Source organism: Sapajus apella, unplaced genomic scaffold (genome assembly GCF_009761245.1).
Source record: "Sapajus apella isolate SASKATOON/1434 unplaced genomic scaffold, GSC_monkey_1.0 scaffold18, whole genome shotgun sequence".
NCBI lineage: Eukaryota > Metazoa > Chordata > Mammalia > Primates > Cebidae > Sapajus > Sapajus apella.
Genome location: NW_022436958.1, coordinates 1528079 through 1552366, shown reverse-complemented (window position 1 = coordinate 1552366; position 24288 = coordinate 1528079). Strand labels below are relative to the sequence as shown.

Genomic DNA, 24288 nt, shown 5'->3' with positions numbered 1-24288 from the left:
GCTTACCTGACGTTGTGAATCGTAAATCATCTCCTCTCTGAATTATAGTGTTAAATATGCATATGTGCTTTAACTAGCCCCTGGGGGGTTCTGGTTCCCTATTCAGCATTGAAGTTGTTACTGTGACTATGAAAGCTCAGGAAAGGATGACCAGAAGGACCATGCAGTACAGAAACCAACGCTGCAAACATCGAAGGATACTTTTGCCAAGTGTCATCAAAGTGGCTGGGTTCAGAAAAAAAGCAAGCTCCCTTGCTGCAGGCAGGTCTGGCAGATTCCTTGTCACCATGGCAATCCCACGCTCCCAACCCTCCTCTGAGACACCTCAGAACAGATGTTATGATGCCGATTCTACATCATAAGCTACCCAAAGTCAGGCAACTTGCTTCTGTTTTTCAAGCCATTGGCACGCAAAAGAATGAAAAAATCAGAAAAAGAAATGATATGAACTATCATGTACTAAGTGACTGGTATGTCCTAGATTTGGAATAGCACATAGCATATACATTGTTTCATATAATCTCCATCTCAAGCCCGCAGAGTTCACAATATCATCTCTATGCTATTGCCTTGGGAAATACTGAGGAGACAATAAGCAGCAGAAATTCTCTAGTTAGACACATCCAGCGGGAGCCTACACGGTGGTCTGGACTTTCAAAGCCTTAATTGTGGGCTACTCCCCATTATTAACCCATAGTTCTTCCTGGCAACCTGGATTGACCTTCCACAAATGGGTGACCTCCTGCAAGTCTCTGAACATGTTTAAAGACTGAACTAGATGTTATCTAAAATACCTTCTATGATTGAAACTCCCGGGCTGATTCGAGTCTTACAATGTGCTAGGCATGGAAGGCAATTCAGGCTTATTAAGACAGTTTCTATTTTAAAGGAGCATATATAAGAAGGAAGCTCAATTTAGAATACAGAGTTGAATAAATAAGTGTGAAGCCATTCAGTAACAAGTAAGTGTGAAATAGCAGATGAGAGAAGGGAGCCCTCTGTGAGGTCAGCATAGTCAGAGTCAGAATACCCTCGGCAAACAATTTATAGCTAAGTTCTTAAAAGCAATTGCAACAAAAACACGCAATGCAGAGCACGGTACCACAGCAAGTAGAGAGGGGTGTGAAGTGACCAGAAGACCAGTATGAAGAATCCTGAGGACTCTGTGATTGGAGCATACTTGAACCAAGCTCTAGAGGGCATAGGCCATGGGTGATGTTGGCCTTGTAGCTTCCTAAGTGGTGACCCTAGAGGCCCTGAGAGTGGACACCATAATGGGCGTGGGCAAGCACTGTGCTGGGGACTATGTTACAGGGACTATCTGTACAGAGGGATTTTGTTGATTGTTGTTGTTTTTAACTTTCTGATTTTTTCCCTCATAGGTTCTTGGTAACAAGTGTTGAAAACCCTTTGATAGGGAGAAATCAGTTTCCTGGAAAGAATTTAGGAACCCTCACCTCTGGTGGAAAGGAGCTGCCCCTGGGTTTATATAACTACAGGACAACTCTGCCAAAGAAAGCAGCAGCAAGGGAATTGGGAACTGAGCGTGGGGTGGAGGAAAATTAAGGAAGGAAGATGAGATGGGGATTGGCTGCCAGAGAAGACAATGGGTCCAAGAGAAAAACAATGGTGAATATGGTGGCTCTAGGCTTGGAAGAATGACAATGTGTTAAAACCAGGGCATTTCTGAGGTTGAAATGTAGTGGCATTCATAATGACATCAGGACAATGAGGATAAACTGGGTTTCACGGAGCAAACCATGGTAAATGACCGCTCTTTGTAAAACTCTTCCTCCATCTTTCCTGGGAAAACTTCAGTACAACAGATGTTTCTGACAAATGCCTGGTACGGGCAATGTCCATGTATACATATTTTAAAGTGCCCAGGTCCATTTTCAAATTTATTATAGCACAGAAGAAAGACTCTGCTTCTAAGACCTGCAGAACACCGGGTAACACATTGTTAAACCTGGAAGTTAGATGACAGCCATCCCCAAAATGTTATCCCTAGGAAAACTATTCCACAAAGTGTCAGTATGCACTTTACAAATAAAATATTCAATGCTCCAACAACTTAGGACACTCCCAAGGAAACACAATTAAGCAGGTTTTTTTCAGAGGTGTTCTGCCTGGAGCCCTTTCTATAGTAATGTGTATCATAAGTTTCCATAAGAGAAATAAAGTATGCAGTCTTATCCACTTTTATTTAATTGGAAGATCTATTTTTCCAGGTTATTCATTAGGAAGCCCTGGAACTAATATTCCATGGAACATAACTTGGACAATTGTCTGTTAAATGGATGGGTTAGAAGATTTCCAGGTACAGTGTCTACCCTCAGCACTCCAATTCATAAAAACAAGAAGAAGGTGGCACTGGTCTGAGACATAAAATATCCATTTGTGGGTAAATAGACTGGGAGAAAGAGCTCTTGGCAGGCTGCAAGGTGATTGGATTCTAGTCTCAGCACTATCCCCTTTGAATCAATATAATGATAGGGTTGAATCTGATGCCAAAGAGTCTTTCAGCTCTTATATCTTATGATTCCTACACTGTCATTGGGTAAATCCAGCATTCATTTAATTCATTAAATGTTTAGTACCTACCACAAGCCAGACACCACACTAAGTGTTGGAGATACCAGATGAACAACAAGACTTATCTTGCAGTGTCTACAGCTGCTGGTAGCTCTAAACATTGGGGATTTCCCATGGAAAGCAAATAAAAGAAATTTTTTTTTTCAAATTTGGTATTAAAATCTCAGATCAGGAGTATATACATTGGTGGGGGGGATGTGGATGAAGGGAACATATGAAAGAAAATTAGAAGTAAGTAAAATAAATTAGCCAGATTGATAACAATGAACTATACATTATATACTATATACAACAAAGGAAATACGGGTTGAATATGCTAGTCTATCAACACAAGATATTATCTAACCACCAAAGATAATGCAAAATAAATAACAACACACTCCTTTCACCACAGCTACAACTCCCTTTCTCAGGATTCTCATGGCTTTCTGGGGTAGTGACAGTGACTCTGCCATTCATTTCAGGTTTTCCTAATCATATCTCCTAATCTTGGATTTCTAGTCTCTTATGACACAGAGATCAGGAATGTCTGTCTCAACTGTGCAACTCATTGTGCATCGGTCTAATGCATTTATTCAAGATACAAACATGGATTCAGGAGAGACAGTCAGGCAAAAGGAAGTAACTGAGAATTCAAAACACTGCCTTCGTTCTAATCCCTTAAAAGGAAGTGCGGCTCTTGAGCTTTGTATAAAACTTACACATTGGCCGGGTGTGGTGGGTCACGCCTGTAATCCCAGCACTTTGGGAGGCCGAAGCAGGTGGATCAGAAGTTCAAGACCAGACTGGCCAAGATGGTGAAACCCATCTCTACTAAAAATACAAAAATTAGCTGGGCACAGTGGCAAGTGCCTGTAATCCCAGCTACCCGGGAGGCTGAGGCAGGAGAATTGCTTGAACCCAGGCAGCAGAGATTGTAGTGAGCTGAGATTGCACCACTGCACTCCAGCCTGGGTAACAAGAACGAAACTCCGCCTCAAGAAAAAAAAAAAATCGAAAAGCAAAAATAAAATAAAATAAAATAAGTTAAGAAAAAATTAAAAAATCACTTGCACATCATAGTCTATCTGGCAAGTCATTGTGTACAGCTCACAGATCTCCTGAGGAACAGGCAAGTCATTCCTTCATGAAACACAGCCACACTCTGATTGGTTCACGAGACCCCTGTTCACCTTAGCCCTGGAAAAGCCATGTTGTCATTCTGAGTTGTCTCTGTTCTCACCGAGCAGTTCCTAAGACAATAGCTATCCAATGTCAAAGGGTTGGCAATGGCTACATTTTCACAGACACTAAAATGACTTCAAATGACATTTCCTAGTGAAAGAATGGGAAGGAGAACTAGAAAATATGGCTGACAAAAAACAGAGACGACAGAAACAAATGGAAAAACATTCCATGCTCATTGATTTAAAGACTCAATATCATTAAAGTGGTCATATTCTTCAAAACAGTTTATATATTTGACACTCTTCATATCAAACTACCAATGTTATTTTTTACAGAAGTAGAAAAAATAATTCTAAAATTCGTCTGGTACCAAAAAAAGAGTCCTAATAGCCAAAGTAATCCCTAAGCAAAAAGAACAGTCAGAGGAATCATGTTACCTGATTTCAAACTACACTATAAGACAATAGTAATCAAACCAATGTAGTATGGGTACAAACACAGACACATAGGCTAATGTAACGAAACAGAGAACCCCGAACTAAAGCCACACACCTACAGTCATCCAGAGTCCACAAAAATAAGCAATAAGGAAAGGACTTCTTATTCAATAAATGGTGCCGGGATAACTGGCTAGCCATATGCAGAAGAATAAAACTGATTCCTTACCTTTCACCATATACAAAAATTAACTTCAAGGTAAAGACTGAAATAGAAGACCCCAAACTATAAAAATCTTAGAAGAAAACCTAGGAAATACCCTTTGCAACATTGGCCTTGGCAAAGAATTTATGCAATTGCAAAAGAAAGAAAAATTGACAAGTAAAACCTAATTAAAGAGCTGCACAGCAAGAAAAGCTATCAAATGGAGTAAACATACATCCTATAGAATGGGAGAAAATATTTGCAATATATGCATACAACAAAGGCCTAATATCCAAATCAATAAGAAACTTAAACAAATCAACAAGCAAAAAGTAAAAAAAAGTGGGCAAAGGATATGAACAGACACTTCTCCAAAGAAGATACACAAGTGGACCACAAACATATGAAAAAATACTCAACATCACTAATCATCAGAGAAATGCAAACCAAAACCACAATGAGATACCATCTCATATCAGTCAGAATGGCTTTTATTAAAAAGTCAAAAATAACAGATGCTGGCAAGGCTGTGGAGACAAGGGAATGCTTATATACTGTTGGTGGGAATACAATGAGTTCAGTCCCTGTGGAAAGCAGCTTGGAGATTTCTCAAATAACTTAAAACAGAAACACAATTTAATGCTGCAATCTCATTACTGAGTATATATATAAAGGGAAATAAATTGTTCTACCAAAAAAAACACATGCACACAAATGTTCACTGCAGACCTATTCACAATAGCAAAGATATAGAATCTACCCAGGTGCCCATCAAAGGTGAATTGCATTAAGAAATGCAGTATAAATACATCATGGAATACTATGCAGCCATAAAAAGGATGAAATCATGTCTTTTGCAGCAACATGGATGCTCTGGAGACCATTATCCTAAGTGAACTAAAGCAGGAACAGAAAACCAAATACTGCATATCCTCACTTATAAGTGGGAGTTAAAACATGAGGACACATGAACATAAATATGACAATAATAGACACCAGAGAATACAAAAGGGGGCAAGGGATGGATGAAAAACTACCTAATGGGTACTATGCCCACTTCTTGAGTGGTGGATTCAATCATACCCTAAACATCAGTATCACACAATAAACCTCTGTAACAAACCTAAACATGTACCCCCAGAATTAAAATAAAAATAGAAAAAAAGGCACTAAAAATGTAACTTTGCAGCCAGCCCTGTGACTAGACACCCCCCACAAATTTTTTTCTTTAATAAGTTATATAAATATGTTGCTTTTATTGTAGGAAGAATGCTCTTTTGTGGATAACTGTTTACCAATTCTGGAGCTCCTTTTTGGGGCCACCCAAAGCATTTGATCAGGCATGCCATTTTTATTCTCCGTAATGTAGCTGCAACTATTTGTTGTAATACCCAAGTCAATGACGGAATGACAAAACAAAACAATACAAAAAGCTAAAAGTCGTTCATCTGTGATTATAACTAACTACACTTAATTCAAAAGAGAATAAAGAACTTTTCTCAATAATTTCATTTTGGGAGAGTAGAATGAAGCCTCATATCCCCAAATGCGTATTATCACCTCCAAACAAATTTCAAATTCGTTTTGGTCCATCTATGCCTTAAGAATAAGTTTCTAGTACAGTGGACTTTCTATTATATTGTCTTTCCTCTGGATCCCTGGCTCTCTTTTCTTCTTTTCCCCAAAATACTAGTCTATGGAATGAGAATGTTAGTAGATAGATATAGACTTAGACATATGATATATAGACAATATAGACAGATATAGATAGTTGATATAAATATGGATAGATATGTAGGTGTGGATTTTTAAACAATTCCCCTAGATTAACATAAGTGATAGACATTTTTAGACACACAAATTTCATTATTTCATAGTGACTGTCTCAACTGTGTTTCCATATAGAATCCTAGGATTCAGTAGCTCAGACCTTGTAAATATACTTGCTTTGTGACCACAGGCAAGTCTTAACCCTCCCTTGTTTTCCATCTCCTCTGCTGTAAAATGGGGGTAAGTCACTGCTGTGGTTTGAATGTGTCCCCTCCAAAGTTCATGAGTTAAAACTTAACGGCCAATGTGATAATGTTAAGAAGAGGGGCCATGAAGAGGAGATTAGGTTATGAGGGCTCCTCTCTCCTGTATGGGTCTAAGGCCCTTGTAAAAGAGGCTTCTCACAGGGTTCAGGACTTTTTTCCTCCTCTGCTTTTCACCACGTGAGGACAGGCTGTCCCTTATCTCCCAAAGATGTAGGAAAAAGGCACCATCTTGGAAGCACAGCTGGACTCCTCACCAGACACAGAACCTGACTATTTTCTTGATCTTGGATTTCTAGCTTGGAGAACTGCGAGAACTACCAATGCCTGACAAACATGCAGGGTTGTTGTGAAAAGCAAAATGAAATTATGTAAGTGAAAATAAGTGTTTTGAAAGTGTAAAGTAGTATATAAACAGAATGTTCCATTATCTTTAATCAAAACCACTAGAGAACACAGCATTTTTCATCCTTATTGCACAACATAAACAAATTTGAACTCTAAAAATGAAATCAGCCTAAAGTAAAATGTTACAAATGACAATGAGTCATTTTTCACAACAAAGAAATTGATTTTCCATAGATGTTCTTTCCTGTTGCATGTAAAGGCCTATATCCATCAATACCTAGGTCCCTTGTTTTGACACTGGGTATAATTACGGCCCATCTCATAGCTGGTTGGCTCATCTTACTATCAGAGCCTGAGGCCACAAAGTTTCCTCCTTATTACCAGAGGGATACGCCAGGATTTATAGTCGGTTGTGCTATTACTAAGGCACTTTCTTTAATTAATTAAAAAAATAGAAGTAATTCTTTTTAAGAACATGATCTCAGACTAAACCATGGGCTATGCCTGTACCTTCCAGTTCAAACCTTTTAACTTTTTACAATAATTATTTGTAAATAATGCTTTCAAACCTCTGGATTGACTGAAGATTACCAGACACTCCACTCTTGAAGATAAGAGCAACTTCTAGAAAAATGAAGATAGCTGCCAGATCTTCCATTAAGCCTTCATATTATCTTTTCTAATCCTCAAAACCATTGTTATTTTATATTGATGTTAAATTTCTAATTTTTGATCACTGAACTGTGGTTATGTGAGATGTTTACAATGGAGCAGTGGGCAAGGAACATAGGGGAAATCTTTGCACTGTTTCCTCAACTTTTCAATGTTTATGTAAATCTAAAGATTTTAAAATACAAAAGAATTAAAAAATGAAACAAAACTTTTACAAAATAGCATCCTTATCACCATACGTCTGAGAACTAGGCCTCTGAGAGATAATCAATTGACTATATTAGTGAAACCATGGAATTATATGAAAATGATACATGAGAAATAAGGAAACTATTTTGCTGATTGTAAATTTTTGTGGGAAATTTTGTGATAACCTGAGAATTATATTTGTTTGAATCAAGGTAAAAAAAAAATCAATTGACTAACATTAGTTGCCATTTCCTCTAATTGATACCACCAATTCATTCTATAAAGTATTTAAGTAAGTTTGTTAATACAAAATGAAAGACAATTATAATATGATAATAGCTGACATTTTTGCAGCAGTAATGACATGCCAGGAACTGTTTTAAGAATTTGACATAGATGAAATCAGCATCTATATCAAATTTATGATGTAGGTCCTATTCTAATTTCCATTTCTCACAGCAAGACTGGGATGCCAAAGAGAGCAGTAACTTTCTCAAAGTTACATACCTAGCAAGTGAAGAAATTAGGAGTGATACACAGTATACAAGATGACACTCAAATGAAAGGAAAGAAAGGAAGGACTAAAAGGAAGGACATAAAATGAGTGCAGGAGGGAGAGGGATATAATCTGGGAGTCCAGTCAGCAGTATAATTTTCAGGGTACACTCAGCCCACACTGGAGGCTATATCGTCATCAAGAGACAGGTGAGTGTGTGGATTTAGAACTGACCAGTGTTAATCCTATGGATTCTCACACAGGATGCTGAAACATACAAGGCAAAGATTCTAAATCTCATACCTTTTGAGGAAATGACAGTGAGTTTCATGGTGAAGAGTCTTATAACCTCGTACACTATAAGCAGCTGACATCACAGCCATGAACATTTCTGTAAAAAAGATTCTGCAGGTTGTCAATATTAGGTCCTCCAGGCACACAGCTGTCCTCAGTCCAAATTAATCCAAGGAAGGATTTCAGAATATCTGGACATACACTATTTCTTTCAGAATATCTGGACATAAACTGCCTGTGATAAATATTGGATGGAAACAATTTTGTGATTGTGCGCCCTGCAGACTTCCTAAAGCACAGGATCCTACTTGTCTCAATAAACAAATGCCCATATGCCTCAGTATTTCTCTAAAGCAAGTCACACTTTTCCTTTCATATTATTCTCTTATACCTGCTGGGACACCTTAAAAAGAAAGAAACCCTATTTATCAATAAGGATGCTGACCCACCCTTCTGGATAAATGAGTTTTCTATTTACCTGAAGTTTCTAATTTAAATCTGTAGCCGATCTTATTTTAGCTTTTAATTACAATGCATTCAAAATATACTGCTAATTTCCTTAATTCATTCTCACTTAAATTTTAAGTATTAAAATTGATTAATTAAAAATCAATTATTTATTTAAAGCAATAGTATTTTCTTGATAATTTGGGAAAAACAGACATCTCCTAGCCTGTGGTTTTCTACCAGGAGCAATATCACCACTCTTCTGGGGACAATCAAAAATATGTGGTCCATTTTGTTTATCATGATGATGAGAGGACATGACTGCCAATCCATTGGGAATGCCAGAGATGCTACATATCATTAATTGCAGGACGAGAAAGGACAATGAGAAAATATATAGAACTCTTCTGTTCAAAATGGCAGTAGATGGTCCATAAAGCTACCTTCACTTGCAGAATAGTGAGTAGATTCTCCTGAAGAAACCCTAAGAGTTGGTCCCAGCCTCTGTGAATATGCCTCAGGTGACACAGAGCTTATTACTCACCATTGCTAGACAGCTAAAATGGAACATGTATTCTCATGTTAGATCAACACCTGTCTTTTTATTTCTACCTGTTTGCCTTCTGGAACAGCACAGAAATTACTACCTCTCCTTCTCAATGAATCCCTATTTAAATATATTTAATCAATTCTGATATAATATGAAAGACTGCTTTTGTATCCAATTTTGCTTGCTTTTTACTAAACTTTCTCAAACTCCCCAATATGGTGTTATTAGCAGCTCTGCTACCACTCTCCTCTAGGAATATCTCTATGATGAAGAAGTGAAAAGCTGTTTATCCCTAAAGAGCTGTCTCCTATCTTCTTTGTGATTTCACATATCTTGTTTTTCAGAGAATCTGCTTCTCTCTCCTCCCAATCCATTCTGATGAACACATTCTATGTTGCTTAGCTGTCTGAAAATGAACAAGATTAGAATTACAGTTGCAGGGAAAACCAGATCTACATAACTAACTTAAATTCACTTTGTGCCAGAGGGAAATGTGTGTGGGCTTTACGTTTTCATAGTACAGGTGATGTCTTTTGTTCTTAGCTCATGCTAAGGAAAGAAAAGGCAATATGCTTAGTTTATGGTTAGGAATAGGTTTCGTGAGCCTATGACAGCAAGTTGGCAGAAGTGCCTTTAGTGCTGCACTAAGAATGAATCTCAAGCCAAGTTGAACTTTACAAAAAAAATAACATTTTAATTAATGAGAAAGTATTGTATAGTCTGGTACAGGGCAGGGTGAATGTAGTTGGCACATGTGACATGCATTCACCGACATTCATAAAGTAGAGCAAGCACTGGTTTGGAGTTCTAGGACTGGAGTCCAAACTTCTGGTGTCAGGAATTAGTAGTTTAGTGACTTTAAACTATCAACATCTCTGCCTACAATTTCCTTATCAGTGAATCTGGAATAATAACAACAATAATTCCCAATTGGGCTGTTGTGTGAATCAACTGAAATAGCTCTCTTAAGTTCTATAAACACTGATTGAGTATACCATAATATATCGGACACTGTGTCATCATGCCAAGAATAAAATGTCAAATGAGTCAAGGTATGTGCCCTTGAGAAGCTAAGTCAAATGGGAGAAACAAAGAAATGAACAGATAATTTTAATATAATCCAGTAAAGGCATTGATAACTTTATTAGAAAGTGTTATGAGAACACAGACAATGGGCAGTCTATCAATTATAATGATTTCTGCAGCAGCTGTTGTACACTCTGATAGAAACTGGCTTTAACAGTAAAGAAATACATTGTCTCACAAAATAGCCAGTGTTCATACTGTTGATTCAGTGGCTCAACAATATCTTTCAGGACCCAGATTTCCATCTCTGACCTACTGTACACAGTAATGCCTTTATTCTGAAGCTACATATCCTGTTGATAATAAGATGGATCACAGCAGAAATTAAAACAACACCCTTCCTTCTTCAAGTCCCTCTTCTCATATCTTGTTGACATAAATAAATTTAATGCTACCCATTTCTGAACGAACAACTATAAAGGAAATAGAATTACCATTAATGGCTGTGACAAATAATCTTGGGCAGGTGATAAACATAATATTCACTTGAGATTCTAGGAGAGCATAAAATAGAGTGGGAGTGAAGAAAATGTTTCTTGAAGGACACCAATTCAAGTTTTTAAAGGATAAATAAGAATTAGCCAAAGGAAGAAGAGGAGGAAAAGCATCTCAGGCAGGGAACAACATGACTGTGACTATGGAAGGAAATTACCATAGAAGTAATAGAGGTAGAGGAGCACTGATTACGAGCTTTGGAATTTCTAGATGTATGTCACTGACTGAATCTACTGATGGAGTAACAGAAGTTTCATAGCCATAAAATATCTCTAAATTAACTTCCAATACATTTTCCTGTTAGTTAATGTTTCCTTGAAATAAAATATATAATTTCTCTCTCTCTCTCTCCCTCTCTCTCTCCATATATATATATATATATATATATATATATTTTTTTTTTTTTCTAACTTCTTAGGTATTTTTCTGTAGGAAATTATCTATTTCATTGGGCAGAGCAGACACAACTCAGTATGAAATGAATAACAGCACACAAAAGGTTACACACTGAATTATTGATTCATGAATCAATTAAAAATATATATTTTTAATTTAGTAATGAAAAAATATTTGATTATAAGACTAAGTAAAAAAAAATTATTGATTTTGTAGGGGATGGAAGGGCCTTGCTAGGAGAGATTTTTTATTTTCACTATACTTCCTGAAAACATTTCAATGGGTATAGAATGTGTAAACCCATTCTTATTATTTTTCCTTATCTAGTCATATTGGCCATACCACCAGTGTAGATTATCATACAGGAAAAGTGTTTTACTCATGTTTGCTACATTTTTTGTATCCACATAGAGGGAAAACTGGCAAATGTGTCAAGAGTAATGAGCCAATGGTCATATGAAACAGTCAAATACCATTTTAAAATACATTTCAGAATGTGAAAAACAAACTGTGCTCCTGTGACAAATGCTATAACTAATCCTTGTTATTGGCATGACAGTGGAATACAATAGGGGACAGAAGAACTTAGGACGTGTCCGGGGGAAAAAAGAAAAGAAGAGCAAGGGTGGCAATCTCACATTAATTCTCACTGAAAGGTTGGGTTGACCATTTAATCACGTGAACTACATTTTGAAGTATCAGTACAATCTATGACTCATTTTGCTCCTCGAATCATATGGAATGGGAACAGAAAGTCGATTGCCCAATAAGAATTTCAGAAGACATAGAAAAAGGAGACAGTACTCCTATGAGAGACACAGGCACATTCAGGAAGCAATTTACTCTAAGCTATTTCTAAATATTAAAGTCTAGAAAAAACAGATTACTTTTAGTCTGATTGTGAAATATTGGTGGAGTAGTGATGGGAACAGTCATTCATTTAGGCCCCTTTTAAAGGAGAAAAAAGACAAAAACTATCTTGCAATGTCTAGGTAATCAGCAGGGTAGAAAGTGGAAGTAATTCAAAATACAATGCCTGTTTATGGAGACAACATACAGTAAATATATTTAAACCCGCATTGCAGTTCCTCTCTCTTTAGCATTTAAATTGATTCACTGGTTTACATCTACTCCCACCTTCATGTCAAATGTGGATGAGGAAATTCTGATTAGAATGAGTCCCTATTTTTCTCTTTTGGATTCCCTCATTGCCAAACATTATTAGAGTTCCATCTTTAATTTCACTGCAAGACAACTAAATGAAAGGGAATGAGGAACTTGGCTACAGAAATGTTCTAATTTAATCTCCTTTGCAGTTTGATTCCTGTAGTGTGAACTGCACAGCCTGATCTTATTGGCACTTTCAACTGCAATGTCAGTTCATTTCAAAATTTAATGCAACATATTTGTCATCACCACATATTTTTAGGTAAGGACACTGATACCAAGCTGCTGCCAGTTGGTGGTCTGAAAAAGACAGCTTGCTGAAATGAAAATTCTCTCCTCTAAACCTAAATCACTCATCATACATATTATGTGTCTTCTGTTCCTGTAAGAGAACACTATTGCTTTCCACTATTTGATCTTTTAGTTATTCATCTAGGTAACAATAAAGAAATGAAAAAAAAATTACTCACTGCTTGCTTCTGGAATATTTCAAGAATTTCAAGAATAACTTCTTAGGCAGGAAACAAGAAACAAGATTAGAACCAATACTACTCTTGGTTTTGACTAAGCATAAGACATGCCTTGCATTGCTCTAGCCTACTTCCCTTACCATTATATGCTAACATGAAGCAGCCCATTGTCCTTCTTTGGCTTTGAACCATGTTTTTTTGAAGTCTGGTCACTGGATCAACACCAGCATTACCTGAGAACTTATGAGAAATACAAGTTCTTGAGCCCTATTCCAGCCCTACTGAATCAAAAACTCTGGGGTAGGGGTTGGAAATACATGTTTTTACAAGCCCACTAGGTAATTCTGATGTCCATTAGTTTTAGAACCACTGATCTAGAATAAACAAGACAGAGCACCATGTTTCCCCAACATTTCAGACCCAATTTTCCTATACAAGTAATTAACATCCAGAAGAGGTATGTTTTTCTTTTCCTTTTTTAGAACTATTCCAATACAATCTGGAATCAATTACAAAATGAAAACAAGAATAATGAAAATGAAAATAAGAATAACCTAATCCCCCTTCAGAGTCATACATGACTCAATAGTTGAAAAACAAGACTCAAGATGATGATGTATGTTACCTGGATTGCCTAACTGGGAAATAAATAAAATTCAATAATATGTTTTATGTTTTCGTAGGGAGAACAGAAGCAGTATATTGAAGCCCTTTGAATAATGGCAAATAATTAATAAAGACTAAGGTTTGTTAAAAATATTGAATGATCTCTCATGAGATACTATATCATTTCACCTTGAAAGGTAATTCTTTAAAAACTATCATCAACATGGTATAATTTGAATTGGATTTTGCATTTCCTGTAGGAATAGATTCACTAAATATCTTTCCAAGCATACTTGTCTTCAGTTGAGCTGTGTCATAACGAAACTCCATGACAAAGATTCCTGGACAAGTACTTATTGGGAAGTCATGCCAGGGAACCAGTCAAAGAGGGAGGAAGTGAGGCAGGAAAGGGAGAAGCCTGGTAAAGAGTATATAATCAATAAGGAAAGAGCTTCAAACGTACGCCACCAGGCTATTCCAACAGAGAAGAAAGAAGCTGGGTGTGTATCACCAACTCTCAATCAATAGTTGAAGACTACTTCCTGGGGTTGCCAATTCCTTAGCAAGGCTGCAGTGGATACAGAAATTCCTTAAGCAAAGAGATGTAGGTGATATCAGCTGGAATTTCAGGCTGACACCCATAGAAACAGGAAATGGACAAGGGGACCTGGACGGGAAACAACAGAATGTGGTACAACCCACCACTTCTGAATATTCCAAAAGGCCATTTCTCTGAATTTGCATTGCTAATACAAAAATGCATGTCCATGTTTATTCTCCTGTTCTTCTATTCTTCCAAACAGGTGGCAAGATGTTGGCAAGACAAGATTCTCATCTTATACAAAGGACACAAAAGTGGGTGTTTTTTCTGTACAAATAAAAAATTGATAGTATAAGAAAAAATGATACTCTCTTAAAAAAGAAAAGATATATCCAATTACGATTACCCCTTCCAAAATGCACATCTTAAAAACTCCATACTTATTTTAGACAAGTTGCCATTTCTCAAAACTTTTAGAAAATCCATATTTTAACTTTATTTTAGAGCCTACGTATCCTCAGGGGTGGCTCTAATTTTGTAGCATCTCTTTAATAGGTTGATTCACTGCAGGAATATACCCATGTGAAAAAGAAATATCTGATGAATAATCCATTCCTCTTTCATCCTAAAACACAAGAAAATAAATATTGTACTGAAATAGCATTTAGAACACCTTATAAGAGAAAGCAAAAATATACAGAGCAGAAGTAAAGCAACATTTGTTACCAAACATGAGATACAGTATAATCAAAGGGTTTAAAAATAAAGACTTGACAACACAGAAGGAGTTCTATTCAGAATTCCGGTGAATCACAAAATATTCCAAAAAATAATTTTTATTTGAATGGAGTCTGACATTATTCTCACAGGTAAGCCAAACAACATTTTTGAGATCTAAAAATAAAACAAACAAAACAAAACTTTCAACTCCAATCATGGATTTAAAAACATTTAAAAAATATTTGATCCATCTCAGGTAAATGATTATTCTAACACACTTTCCACCAGTAGAAGTTACCCTTGAAAAGGTACTTGCAGTGTTGGGGCTTACAAGTACATGCCATTTTAGCCAAGATTAAAAGTAACATTCTTTGAGTGTTCAAGGTTAATGATTTAAGGCAAGGATTCCTAGAAAAATATCCTTGAAATAAAAAGCAAAGCCACTTTAATGATTCAAAATCATTCCTAGTGCTGTGCAAATATATACATCGCTTAAGGAAAATATTTGCATAGAAAAGGTATAGTGCAACTGTGAAAATAAGAAACCTTGTATGCAAAGGGGTGTTTTTGGCAACACTACAGAACTCTAACTCTGTGCACCTATCAACATGTGAACTTTGTTCTTGGTGATCTATTGCACTCTTCACCAGTGTGGGCATTTGCCTTCTAGAAGTGCAGATTGTATGTTGCATTATCTCTGAATAAAGATGTTTGCTGAAATACATAAACACTTTTTTTCTTCAAGATAGCCTATTTGGCCAATTATGGGGCAAAGCAGGTGGTGAGTGCTCCAGGTCTGACTGCTCCAGCAGGCAGACACGTGTTTATCCAACGATCCTGTGGAGTCTTCTGCCCACTTTGAATTGTGAACACATAAGAGATGACACATAGTAGTCACTTGCCAGCCACTGGGAACACTGTCTACTGTCCTGGCATTATGGGTTTTTTCCAATCTGCTTTTGAAGATGTCACTTGGTTGGAAGCTTTCATCAATTGCCAGTGAAACCTGGCAATAATGAACCAGTTATATGTTTGAGAATCGATGTTTAAAATGCAGTGAGTAAATCTGATATTCTGAGGAAGAAACATGTTGGGCTTGCATTTTTGAATCTCACTCATTTACATTTCAAGTGCCTACTTTGAAATGAGGAAACACACTTGTCAATGAGACAAGAATAACCTATGCGTATCCTATGCTCTGTAAATGTCCATTGACCTATACAATAATAAGATGTTGTGCAGAGGACAGAAATCAAAGCTATTCTATCAGAGACTTGGAAATCAGATTCCAAATAAGAATACTCATTTATACAATCTATTATGCAATTTCCTTCCTGAACATAAATGTCACTGAGTAACACGTTGTTTGTATAGTCACAGGCTTGAGGGAGAAACAGCAGCTTCATTGGCACTGATAGTATTGATAATAAATCAAAGTAGAGAATGGAACACAGCGGAGATAGCTGTAGAAATTAGAGATGACTACTTGGATCTAAGATAGCCCCAAGTAGATCACATTCTTAAACTAATCCACAAAGTTTAGGCACATCAAAAATTGCTATTTCCAATTACTCCCTGGTTTCAATGTGACATAATTTATATATTTTTGAAGTTTGTAAACTAATGGTCTAAACAAACATCTGGGGAAGAGCAATATGTCTTCCCAGCAGCTAACAAGAACACCCAAAAAGACACTGTCAAGAGTCCTACAGAATCTTGGTCACGCTTATGTAGAAATCTCATGTTTCCACAATTTGAATGGGACATAGATACTTTGCAGAGGTGTTGAATGTTCCTTTCTAAATACCTGTATGCAGGATATCTGGAATAAAATAATATGTAAAAGCCTAAAAATGGAAAACAAACCAAGTTAATCTTAGAAATTACAATAGCCCTCAAGTTTAGGTAGCTCTAATGTAATTTTTTTTAATTAAAAATAAGGTATTTTGGTCTGATCTGTTAAATTCAAAATAAATTCTAAAATAAATTGCCTATAAAACAATTAATAAACCAAGAGTGATGGGTAAAAAAAATATCAAATGTTATTAAAAAAAGAGACAGAGATCACAGGACACTGTATGTCTCAAGCCTGTCCTTCTCTGGGCATTTAAATTAATGTCAACAGTTCTGTCAACTCCTGTAGTTATGGAAAGACCCTGATAGTATGTAGGAGTCAAACAGGGGCACTTCTCTGCCAAACTTCTATCATCAATCACTCAGATTCACACTGAAGCTGAATCACAAAAAGTGCAACCAGACCACAAGACCACATTTTCATTTTCACACAGAATAAAAGACAGCTCCAGCCACTGGGAGGCCAAGCATGTCACCATAACCACAACCGTGGCCGTGGCCATTGCCCCACAAACAATAAGGGTGTCATTCAGGTATTTAAAACCCTCAAAGGCTTCACAGGCTGATGTGAACAAATATTAATTTCCTCTTCACACATAAGTTCAGAGTGTAGGTCTAACGCTGAAAATTTCACAGGAGTAAGCAAGAAAGCTCTAAAACTGCTATAAAATAGTAAAGGTGATGATTGTGGAAGGCTCAGCATAAATTATGAAAGAAGTTCCTAGCCAAGTGGACAGAGATATGACAACCCTCCCAGACCTGATATGAGATGACAAAGCATGAGAGTCGTTTATCAATGGTCTCCAACCAAACCAATGGTCTTCCTGTTTCCTTAGCTGGAGTTAGGGAGGAAGAAGTATTTATGGCTATTCTAATTCTCCTTATTATTTTTATTTTTTAAAATAATGCACTTTGACCAATTCTTCAGTACAGGGTAGAATAATAATTGTACTTTAAAATATAAGTAAAATAAGTTTATAGTTTTTTGAATGGTTATATGCCATTAAAAAATCATAGCCACTTCACTAATCATTGTTATATAACTAATTTAACTCTTACAATCTTAAGAGTAAGAAAGAGGTTTTATAACCCCACTTGGCAGCTGAAAGAAAGGATGCTTCCAAGTTAAATAAATGTCCTGAGATCACCCACCAGGTGAATAGCAGAGTTGAAACTCCATCCTGTCAAACTCTAGAGCTCATGTTTTAAACTTCCATACTTCATTTCTTACTACAAACTCAACACAGAACACTTCTGTAACCACACAATTCTCCAACACCACCTGGACATCCCACAATTTAACTCAATTCAAATACTATGTATTTGGAGTTAGCATTAGATCCCACAGGTTATGGGCTCAATCCTGCAGGCCTGCCCCTCACTTCAGATGCCCTTCACAAGTCCCAGACTTTTGCCTGTGCTTCTGACCCATGGTTATACATTGGGGTTCCCACAAATCCTTCCTCGGGTCCTATAATTTCCTAGGAACATTTTACATTTATTGGTTTATTATAAAGGATATCACAAAGAATACAGATGAAAAGCCAGAAGAGATTCATGGGGAAAAGGTGCACAGGGCAAGGTATGGGGGACAGGGTATGGGGCTTTCACATCTTCGCTGGGATCTGCTACTCTCTCAGCACTGCCACATTTCCAGCAGCCCAGAAGCTCTCTATACCTCATAGTTCAGAGGTTTTTATGGAGACCTCATCATGTAAGTGGGATTAATTATTAACTCAATCTCCAGTCCCTCTCTTCTTTCCAGTGGGTGAACTGAAATCCCCAAGCTTCTAATCATGGTTTGGTCTTTCTGATGATCATCCCCCATCCAGAAGCCCAGCAAGCATCACTTATTTATAATAAGTCAGACCTCCCACTAAGGAAATTCCAAGGGGTTTAAGAGCTGTGTCAGGAACCAGGATCAAAGGCCAACTATTAGAACAAAAGATTCCCCAACACCCCTGTATCCCAAGAAATGACCAGGGCTTTAGAAGCTCTGTGATAAAGAGCCAGGGCAGAGACCAAAAATATATATCTTATTACAAAACAAAATAGCACACAAACAAAAGCAATACGAAAGTGATCTGTTACTAAATTGCACACGTTACCACAATTAAAAAATTATACATTAACATGAACAGGAGTCACTATGAGTTTTAACTCTCTGCTGTAGCTAATACAATCTCTTGTTGCCCTCTAGTTAAAACAATCACCTGGTTTCCACAGGAACTAATTACATCACTTGATAAAATCTATACCTGTGTGATTATGGTAATAACTGAAAAGAAAAGATAGGAAGAAATGAAGAAAGGATGAAGAGAGGGAGGGAGGGAGAGAAAGAAAAAAACAAGAAAACGCTTTGCAATATATATCAACCCTGTGTGGATGCTGTTATCCATTTCACAAAATCTATTTTGTGATTTCCTTCTGTTCTATGGATTCCTTAGCTGCATAAGTCAAAACATTTCAACCCACATATCAGGAGCATTATAAATGGGGCTTCTCATGGCAGAGCTGATTAATAAACATACACGATATTCTTCCAACACACAAAAATAAAGGTTTTACATGTAACTTTTCTCATTTCCACATGACTTACATATTTTCTGAATCACCCTTCATTTCAAACAACCAACCAGTTTCTTGCTGATTGAGGAAAGACATCATTGCTAATAGTCTTGTAAATCTTGACAACATGTATTTAAAAACGGTTCTTCAGAAATGTATTATGTCTATAGCTGATTCAACTCTAATATTATATAAATAAAAAGCTACCACTTAGTTTTGTTTGGTTGTTTTTTTTTTCTTTTTAACTTGAAGGACGTTTCAGCCCTGGATTCTTAACAATGTGGCATTTGTTTATAATACATAAAGGCACGTTATACATTGGCCTTTACTTGTTTTGTATTGATAAACTGAACACTATCCAAGAGATTTGTTTGATATCTTTTGGAAAATTAAAAACTCTTGAGAAATCTCTAGGTTTGCTGTATTGCATTTGGGTACAATCAGTGTTCTGCCATGGAGCATGTGGCCTCATATTAAGTCATGGCATCTTAATTTCAAGCAATGTGTCACTCAATGTAAACATAAATATTCAAGGATAAGAAAGGCTGTGATTCTCTTCCTCATGAGAATAATTTATGGAAGGGTGGTCATGTGTTATCTGGCGGATACTTAACATCCTAACACCTCTAGTGGGTCACTGGGTCATACCTCGGTCATTCTGGCAGACGGCCTTCAGGATGCGATGTCCCAAGCCACATTTTCCATGGTCAGGGAAACAGATCCCTTCTGATACCAGCCATCGGTAGCACATTGGATCCTCACAAGGAACAGACTCCACCAAATGAGGGCAATGCCCTGCAGGCCCCGTAGATTCCATGAGGACATGGCGCTGCCTCATTCTAAATCCTAAGAAGAGACAGAGAGAAAAGTTTCATAGGATTCCACTCTTTTCCAGTAAAGGAAAAGAAGTAGCTGGGTGAGAAAGAAACCTTTTATTCAAGTACTCATCACTTTAAGCATGTGTTATCTTGATGTGTTTAATTCTATGTGAAGTGAGAAGATGAGATGGAGGAATAAAAAGAAAATGGGAAAGAATAAAAGCAGGAAATCTGTCTTCTAAGAGTTTGCAACCTAAGAACTGGAAAGGGCAGACATAATTCAATGGAATAATAAGTAGCATAAGTCCTATGGTATCAATAAACCAGTAAAAATACAGGGAGACTCAGAAATGACCTAAATCCAGATAAATCCGCATTTTCTTTTTGCTGTTGATTTTGACATTCTTGTTATGCTGCATTCGGTTGAAATACATCACCTCTTTGGCATCTCCTTGGTGCCTGACCATTCACAGCTTCCTGCTCAGAGATTTATCTGCATCACATCACTGAGATTTACACATCAGACTGCCCTGTAAAGATACTATCTCTTTGGACTTCACTTTCTACCCAGACTAGACATGGGTCCATGGACTGTTATTCTGTTTTTAAAAAGTGTACTGTGGGATTAGGGCCCCAAAGTCCCAGCCAGGGACTGGAATAAGATGTAGATGTGTCTTACATGCTATGGGCCCAGAGAGTCACAAATGCAAATCAACAGGAGTCAAGCAGGTACACATGGAGGCAAATGGGTCAACCATGAGACGGGAATGAGTGTGTGGGTCAGTGGGCCTGCTCTAAAATGCCTGACTACTATTCAGCTTCCACTGACCCTCAGCATTAGAGATCATGAACCCTCTGCTAACAGATCCATTATCTGTAAGATGCCAGAAATTCCTCCGTTTTTAAATGATGAAAACTAATGCACATTAAAAAAAAAAAAAGTGACCTAGAAAAGAAGGACTCAGAACCAGATTAAATCCTTTAGTCTAAGTTTTCAGTCTCTGGCCCCATGATGTATCACGTCTGAAGGCTATGTCTGCCATCTGTGGACCTCATATCTTATCTTCCATTGTTTCAATTCCAGATTCAATCAATAGATTGAATTCCTTTAATTTCTTTTTCTTTAAACAAAACCAATAGTTTTGCATGAATAATGTTTTAAGAAATTGTTATTCATTTACTCCTCAGATTAACTAAAGAAAATGAGTTTGATAGCACAGAGAACATTCAATTCCCAGAATATGTACCACACCATTCTTCCCCCAAGGGGAGGGGAGAAAGGCAAATTAGGGAGCACGAGAAGTAACATCTCTCTCATGAAAAGGTTATGCACCTCAAGACATAGTTGAAGAAACAGCACAACCAAGGAGGCTAGAACACAGTGAACATGTAGTTTCACGATATAAGAAAAAGCTGCCAGGAGGTTCTGGGTTATCTTAGAGCAAAATAAATTCAAACAAAGCACTTACAAATCCTTACCTAAAATACTCACCTAGCCCTGTACTGTGCTAAAATACTTAGTATTTTAGGTAAGAATTTTTAAGGGCTTTGAGTTTTTTTTTATTTTTATTTTTTTTAATCTAAGATAACCCAGAACCTCCCTTTAAAAGAGACTCTTAGACTCTTACTTTAAGGATTTGCTATCTTAGGAAGAAATCATTCAGCCAGTCAGAGACTGTATTCTCGTGGCATTACAACAGTTACGATCAAGGTAATTAAAAAAAAAAACAAAAGGCTTCTGCCATGCTTTATGTCTTATATCTCCATGTCTATATAATTAACTAGCCAAATAAAACCAGCAGAAGGGCTCAGCTCCCTTCCTGAGCTACCTTGAAATAGATGCATACAATAAACTTCACTTGACGAGCATCAAACTACAATGACCTACGAGCTCTGACTGCCACAAGACTCGAATGACCTCTATTCTTACATGTAACATCTGTATGCTGCTTATTTATTGTCTTATATTTTCGCTTGTTTTGATTTTATCTTTGGGCAAGACGTGGCACGAGTCCCCATGATTTATACTGTTTGACAACTGACCCAGACTTGAGCATAGGAACGTAGCAGTCTTTACAAAGGATTCTGGGTGTCCTATTATTTGGAGCTTAATGCCATTGAGGGGTATGAGCAGTTTTCCTCCATAAATCAAGTTGCATCCATCTTGCCATAAATCTATAGATTACATCTCCTCAGTCAATAAATTCCTTCAGTCTTTAATTTGTGCTGCCCTTGTCCTGACTCTAACTGGTATCAAATCACAGCACAAGCTCAGCATAAAACAAAAGCTTGGATTCTCTTGCCAGCACTTAACTTTAATCACACATTGCCGTTCATGCCTGCAGTAGACATCAGGCTTCTCCCAGGTGCTTCTGTTCTGAAAGATACACAATAGCCAAGTCCACAGTGGCTGGGGCCAGCCAACCAATCACCTTCATTTACTGAATTTCCTATTAATCAAATGATATAATTCCATGAATATTAACTGCCATTTGCACACCACTGTCCTGTACTATGGGAAGCCACAGGGAGAACAGGAAACATGTATTCTTCTCAAAACATAAAACCCAACAAGGGAAAAAGGCACATGCATAAACTAACATCTACCCTTGACCAAGGCTGAGACACTCATTTTACTTTTATTGGTCTAAATTAATAAAGCCTCAAAACTATGTTATAAGTTACTTTTCCCATTTTGCATGTGTGAAAACTAAGGTGCAACTTTATTACTTTTCCAAAGGTGCACTGATTAAATGGATGAGTGCGAAAATCAGCAGAGGTTTTTCAGAGTCATTGCCTCCTCACAAGAAAGGATTACTGTGTTTTGGCTACACTTTATAAAGTGAACCTGAAAGGCACCATGATTTAGTTGAAGGTACTGAAGGTGAGTAGATTGGACAGTGGACTTTTAGACACTGGTTGCAGGAGAGAGTCATAATCATCACTTTCTGACCACAGATTCAATTCGCCTTTAGTGACACTAGTATCTGAAGGGTTTATTTTGTTTCCGTGACCCCAAGAATTATGATTTAGTGTATAATTCTATAGGAGACTATCAGAAAAGAATGGATAATGGGTTGGGGAAAGAAAAGGGAGGACGAGCAGATGGCAGAAGAGGGGTCAGTGTTTTTTAATTGAAGCTATGGAAGAATTAAAGGAGGCTGAGGAGGGTATATCCAGGTCTTATGGTTATATTTCTGCATGAGTTAGTGGACTGGAAGTGTACACATGAGCTATCCATGGGCAATGCTATGTCTCAGCACTGAGTCCACTGGGACAGGTGTGAGGAAAGTCCAGCAGGTGCCAGCCTGGCCAGTATGGTGAAATCCCATCTCTACTAAAAATGCAAAAAAAATTATCTGAGCATGGTGATGCATGCCTGTGATCCCAGCTACTCCAGAGGCTGAGACAAGAAAATTGCTTGAACCTGGGGGGTGGAGGCTGCAGTGAGCCGAGATCGTACCACTGCACTCTAGCCTGGGCGACACAGTGAGATGCCATCTCAAAAAATTAATTAACTAATTAATTGATTTTTAAAAAAGAAAGTCCAGCAGGTTAAATAAAGATGACAGAAGCTTATTCTGGTTTAAGTACTCCATTTGCTCTTCTCTGGCAGCCCTGTACTTTAGGTAAAAATTCTGAGTGAAGGAATCTGAGCAGATTAAAGCTTCAATCCTAATCCTTTAGAAATCAACCACCACGCTGTAAGAGTAGTATTTTATAGTAGCATTATTAGTCCACATCCTGGTATAAATATAGAAACTAAGAAGACATATGGATTGGGTGATGTCAGCATGAGAACCCCCAATGCTTAGAATGAGAAGTTAAAAGAACTCCCCACCCACCCCAAACACACAGACACAGAAAAAAGAAACAACTGTCTCTTGGTATATGCCATCTATGAGAAAGCAAAATGATTTCACAGACTTCTCATTCAAGGGAAAGCCTATCTAGTAGGCAAGGATGGAAAATGGAAATGTCCCCCATTTTTGTTATGTAAGAACTAAAATATGTCAGTATTTTCCAACTTTAGCATGTTATCTAATTAATTTGTTTAAAAGCATAAAAGACTGTCTTCAAAAAATAGTCATGGCTACTCAGTTTCAAAATTCCTGTCCTTTGGGAATTTTTAAG

At 37.2% G+C, this 24288-nt stretch overlaps 1 protein-coding gene across 2 annotated transcripts in view; it reads right to left on the bottom strand.

The window, feature by feature from the left end:
• Positions 1 to 24288, bottom strand: part of THSD7B (thrombospondin type 1 domain containing 7B) — an 835144-nt gene that overhangs the window by 435585 nt on the left and 375271 nt on the right. For both annotated transcript variants that reach the window (XM_032286329.1, XM_032286330.1), the window contains exon 7: positions 19985 to 20182. In XM_032286329.1, coding sequence (XP_032142220.1) covers positions 19985 to 20182 — 198 coding nt within the window. The remainder of the gene's footprint in view (positions 1 to 19984; positions 20183 to 24288) is intronic.